General features: G+C 47.2%; 1 protein-coding gene across 2 annotated transcripts in view; it reads right to left on the reverse strand.

Moving 5' to 3' along the window:
• The window catches only part of septin9b (septin 9b), a 61,637-nt gene that overhangs the window by 43,004 nt on the left and 12,633 nt on the right, over positions 1-6,000 (reverse strand). For both annotated transcript variants that reach the window (XM_076294050.1, XM_076294041.1), the window contains exon 2: positions 1,939-2,553. In XM_076294050.1, the coding sequence (XP_076150165.1) occupies positions 1,939-2,553 (615 nt within the window). The remainder of the gene's footprint in view (positions 1-1,938; positions 2,554-6,000) is intronic.

Consider the following 6,000-nt stretch of genomic DNA (forward strand, 5'->3'; position numbering starts at 1 on the left):
GAACATGGGTTCAGTTCTAAGAATCAAAAAACTCCAAGGCACTCTCTATTGAAAAAGTTAAAAAGCCTTTATTATTATGGCTTGGTCAAGTTCAACCTTCTAAAAAACTCAAACGCGTTTCGGCTACATGCCTCCTTCCGGGAGTTAAGCCTGTTTTCCTGTTCCGGGAGTTAAGTTCAGTTCTGTTGGAGAGCTGTTTTAGAAGCTGTGCATGCTAACTAGATGCTGATCAGATCCACATGGCTGTGAAGAGCTCCCCTCTCTGATTTGGGATAACGTAGGGATAACTACTTTTGAGAGTTTCTCTAGTGTCATAGACAAATCAATGCTCAGTGCTCAGTTTTAGTATTATATCAGGTTATCAAATATCCAAAAATTTAAAATGATCACTCTCTAGTGAGTACGTATCCTGACCATGACAGGCAATTAGCAAAACTTAATTTGATTGATTGAATCAAACAAATGCCTGCCAGGTATATATTCTGAAGCTAAGCAGACTGTTGAATGTTGTCACATTTGAACCTTAGTGTATACAATGGTAGAAGGGTAATCCATCCATTTGTTATTGTTAACTAAACAGTAAGCATGGCAATTAGAATCTAAACTAAATTTGAAATAATATCCCTGCCACCACTGAACCAAGCATACCCACTGTTTACGTCTATGTATCAGTGCTGTATTTTCGCCCCAGACATAATTTGTTTATTACTATTAGAGGATCAGAATAAACTTTAGTGCACTAAAGTGCACATAGGTTTGGCAGCAGCCAAAACCATGACTTGTCATAATTAGGGTAAATCCTTTCTGCTGATCCACAGGAGGACAATCTAACTTCACTATTCCAGTGGTGAGACATGAGAGCAGTGGTCAGCATGAACTGAAGAGAAACACATTTCAACTTCCTTCAACTAACTAGTAGTTACATAACTAAAGCTTAAAGACATACATACGACTAAAGCTTAAAGACATACATACGACTGTGGAACATGCATGAAAAGGCTATCTTGTTTAAGGCACAACACTGCACTGCTCCTATTACAGAAAACTGGTGCTACGACACATTTCTTTAGATTCATCAAACTAGCTTAAAACCACAAGATGCATTTGTTTGGATGTCAACAACTGTCCCTCCCCTTTAATTGTAAAGAAATAATGGCATAAACAATCACTGAACTGCCGCCTTTTTCAACCTCATGTTTAACACCCCAAACCTTTTCAGTGGATTTGTCTTAAACACTATGGTCCTTCATCTCATGCAGTTCCACCAAACAGCTTATGAGCCCATCCCCATGTTGTACACAGTTGTAGGGAGGGATCCCACCACATCTTACCCATGCCATCATAAAAGGTCCCCCTGTTCAGACCTGGCTTGTCTCTGCCTCTAATGGCTCATTTGCTTTTCCACTTTCTCTCACGAAGAGCCAATTCCAAAGCCCAGCAGCCTGCGCTCCACTTCTGCCAACCACCAGCCGAGATCAAATGGGAAGAATGTTGGGGGTTAACCTCCACAATCAGAGAAAGGAGCAGACCCAGCTCTCGCCCTGAAACGGCACCGGCATTCCCCCCGTGACGCAGACGAGCCTGCGGTGCTGACGCCACTGTGGAGGCCTGATTAACAACAACGGGGGAAGCACCGGTCCAGTGTGCTCTGACTGCCAACAAACAAAAACATCTTTAAACCATCCACCACCGCCACTCTACTCAGCGGATATACACACACCATCCTACACAACATATACATATAGAGTCCACAATCCACGCATGTATACATAGAGACAAGCTGGTATTTTCATTGGCATACCACTGGAGGGAAAGGAAGACCGGAATATTCTGGATACTGGAGAACACCGTGTACATTAGTAAGGGAACATGGTGAGAAAGGGACAAGTGAAAGGGAGGGTAGGTGTCACAGGAGAGGCCCTTGGGAGACACACTTACTATGGCTGTCCTGCGGCGACTTGCGTCCGGTGTGGTTGGGGGAAGCGCAGCGCGTGCTGATGGTCTGGTGGTGGTGGTGAGGGTGGTGGTGGTTTTCCTGGGCCTTGGTGTCGGGCGCTTTGGTGACGCTGATCTCCGGCCGACGTGTGCCGGCCACCTCCCCCGGGCTGGGCGGCTCCGTCCTCCTGAAGGTGGTCTCGGGCAGCTTGGCGCTGGCGTGGGGGGCGGCGGGGGGGCGCGGCGGGTGGGCCGAGGCGAGGGTGGTCTCCAGGGGCTTGCTGAAGGTGACCGTGTGCTTCTGCGCCAGCTCGGGCGTCTTGCTGTGGCCCAGGACCTCGGGGCGCTTCAGGGCGAAGCGGGACACGCCCTGGCTGGGGGAGCTGTCCACCGACTTGTGATTGGACGAGATGTCGATGGAGAGCTCGGAGCGGCGGGAGACGGGCTCGGGCGTGCGGGCCTTGGGCCGGGGGCTGTTGGCGTGGTTGGCACGGCTGCCCAGGTCGTAGTAGCTCTGGCTGCTGGGGGAGATGCCCGCGCGCTGGTGGGAGTTGGCGTTGCGGCGCGTGGTGGGGGAGGTGGCGTCCACGTCCTCCACCTCAAACGACCTCTTCAAAGCTGCAGGGGGACAGACAAAAGATCAGGAACCAACCTCAACTAGTGTGCCTTGAGCACCATAAACTAGAAGTGTAGAACACAACTAGTGTGCCTTGAGCACCATACACTAGAAGTGTAGAACACAACTAGTGTGCCTTGAGCACCATAAACTAGAAGTGTAGAACACAACTAGTGTGCCTTGAGCACCATACACTAGAAGTGTAGAACACAACTAGTGTGCCTTGAGCACCATAAACTAGAAGTGTAGAACACAACTAGTGTGCCTTGAGCACCATAAACTAGAAGTGTAGAACACAACTAGTGTGCCTTGAGCACCATACACTAGAAGTGTAGAACACAAAAAGTGTTCCATGAGCACCACACACTAGAAGACACAATTAAGATCCTACAGAATTAATTGCTGACTTATTGTCCACAATTTTGTTAAAGTCTATTGAAGGAAAAACTGATAAAGTTGGTTGGAGGGACAGTCTACAATATGGAACAAAAGAAGTCACATTTATAAGACTGGCACAGAAAGCAAAGAGATTTCCTCATCACATCTGCAACTGCCTGAGCCAAGACCACAGACTTTAATATCATCAATGAAGAGCCAGGGCTCCAATGAAGCGTTTCATGTGACACCACCATTTCTAGTGGCTCTCTGTTTTTCTGCCTTGCGGAAAAAAATGGAAATTTTACTGTACTGACTTCACAAGAGCTTATGAATCTAAAACAGGAAACAGACAAAAGAGAAGGGATGGCACAGACAAATCTGTCTTCATATTCCAAACCAAGACCAAAAGCTGAAACTACCAGTAATGAGCACACACAGATGATCTCAAACATCAAACAAACGTCCAAACAGCCAACCCCAGAAACACACAGACAGCAGCAAAGACACTAGGAATACAAACTTACTGTGCCTCTACCGCTGGGACGCGACTAGCTTTCTTCCACGAGGACCGTGCGACCGAGCGAGAGCTGCATGCTAGGGGGGGATTTACAGCTTTACTCCGGGAAGCGATGGGCCGTTCTAGACCGCTGCCAGCTGACATCACATCCTGGAGACGGTAGAGTGGTCCCAAGCGGGTTGTGACGGCAGTGGGGGGGTCTGCCTGCTCATGCCCGGTCAGACTCGAGCGTCTCGTATAAGCTTTGGCACAGTATTAAGGCCCTGAGAAGCTCGGATATGGCCTGGAGGAACAGCCACCCCTCACTGTGGCCTACATTCTGAGCTGCTCTGAGACACATCCACTGCACAGCGTAGATGATCCACACAGCAACAGTAAACATGGCCTTCATACACGGGTGAACACGGGTATGAGATGGGAATGGTATAATTTGTGTGTGTGTGTGTGTATGTATGTATGTGTGTGTGAGCATGTGAATGTATGTGTGTGTGAGTGTGTGTGTGTGTGTATGTATGTATGTGTGTGTGAGCATGTGTATGTATGTGTGTGTGAGCGTGTGTGTATGTGGGTGTGTGTGAGTGTGTGAGTGTGTGTGTATGTGTGTATGTATGTATGTGTGTGTGAGCGTGTGTACAGTATGTGTATGTATGTGTGTGTGAGCGTGTGTGTGTGTGTATGTGTATGTGTGTGTGTGTTTGAGTGTGTGTGTGTGTGTGTGTGTGTGTGTGAGTGTGTGTGTTTTATAGAAGTATCATTTCTCCATGCCCTCTCGTTAAACTTGGAGCAGCAATAATGGCGCAACAGAATAGTCACATCAAAAGGCCTCCGTAATCCTCGCTGGCCATGGCCCTAATCCAATTTGCTGCTTTAAGCCACTACACTCAGAACCCCTTCACTTGATACTTTATCACCCCCAGGACAAACCTCGCTCTTGCCAAATGATAATCTAGCAAGTCAGAGCAAATGTTCTTCGTCCAGTGCCCATTTCAAGGGTATTATAACTCGGGTGTCAATGCCCCCCCACACTCCCCAACACACACACACACACACACACACACACACACACACACTACAGAATCTTAAAAATCAAAAAGGAGAATCTTAAAAATCAAAAGTTAAATGAAACTTCTTCTGAGAAGCCCTCTGTCAAGTTTTCCCCTCATTACAGCCACTGGCAGAAGAAGACGTTTATGAAGCTTATAAAAATACATCAATTGCTTACAGATTTTCTGTGCCCAGTGTTGCCTAGATTTCCAGTGCTTCAAATGCATCAAAACAATACTGACACCCACGCAATGTTTTGGTCAAAGGGTCTGTGTGATACTGTCTGTTGTTACCTCAGCACATATGTTGTCACTGTTTCTCACACTCACACTTCATTGCGTTCAAACCACTGGGAATGACTTCTGGGTTTTTTACAGTGACAATAAAACATTTAATTGCACATAAAATATAGCAAGCTGCTTCAGTTAGCATTTAGACTGATTAGCAAACTTTTTATCTTGTGTTTGATTTTCAAAAAGTTGGGCTAAATTCATCTGGGCCTTATGAAAAATGTTCAGATCATAAACGTATTATTTACATGTCCAAACCACTTCACAAATGAAATCAATTGCACTGTGAATGTTTTGCTTATTTTCACTGGAATGGGGGGGGGGGGGGGGTTGTTCTCACCACCAGGCATGCCGTACCAAAAGGCCTCAGTGTTTAACCTCAACAGGAATCAGTGAAATGTGGCAATGATTGATGCAGGATGTGTCAGAGCTACAGTACAGTACACTGCATGATGCTCTTCCTCACAGGAAATTGCAACACGGCCTCCTCACGCACACAGTCGAACACTGAGATGCAGCGATGTGGCACGGGTGCACCACAGTGTAGGGTGGAGGTGTTCAATCTGGAGTCTGAAATAGTATTGAATTCAATGTGCACAGAGAGAAAGAGCGAGAGAGAGAAAGAGACAGAAAGAGAGAGAGGGAGAAAGAGAGAGAGAGAGAGAGAGAGAGAGAGTATACTGGGGTGGGTAGGGAGGTGAGGCCCACAGGCATATGTGGATGGCTCCTGTGGGGATCCTGCAGTGTGGAGCCTAGCGTGTGATCTCCTCTGGGGGACTCCTCCAGCTGCAGCTCACAGTCTGGGAATGCTGCACTGGGACTGGGGCTGTCAGAGCCATCTGCAGTCTGGAGGAGTGAAGCAGATCCACTGGCTCCATTGACACACACACACACACACACACACACACACACACACACACACCTCACTCTGGAGCACCATACTCCTCTGGACCAAGGACTTGATCATCTGCCATTGTCAGTTCATGTCTGTTATTCATACCAAAGCAACCTCACATAGCACTGACATAACACAGAGTGCCTGCAGTGTCACAGAAACCAGATTTACATTGTAAAGCCCTCCATCAGCCTCTCACATCCTGCTCCATCTGATTCTGGATCAGTCTGTTCAACACCATCAGCCTCTTTGCTGCTCCATCTGATTCTGGATCAGTCTGTTCAACACCATCAGCCTCTTTGCTGCTCCATCTGATTCTGGATCA

Source organism: Alosa pseudoharengus, unplaced genomic scaffold (assembly GCF_046254945.1).
Source record: "Alosa pseudoharengus isolate Yale_2024_CS ecotype anadromous, Long Island Sound unplaced genomic scaffold, YU_APseudo_1.1 YU_APseudo_1.1_scf_1, whole genome shotgun sequence".
Classification (NCBI taxonomy): domain Eukaryota; kingdom Metazoa; phylum Chordata; class Actinopteri; order Clupeiformes; family Clupeidae; genus Alosa; species Alosa pseudoharengus.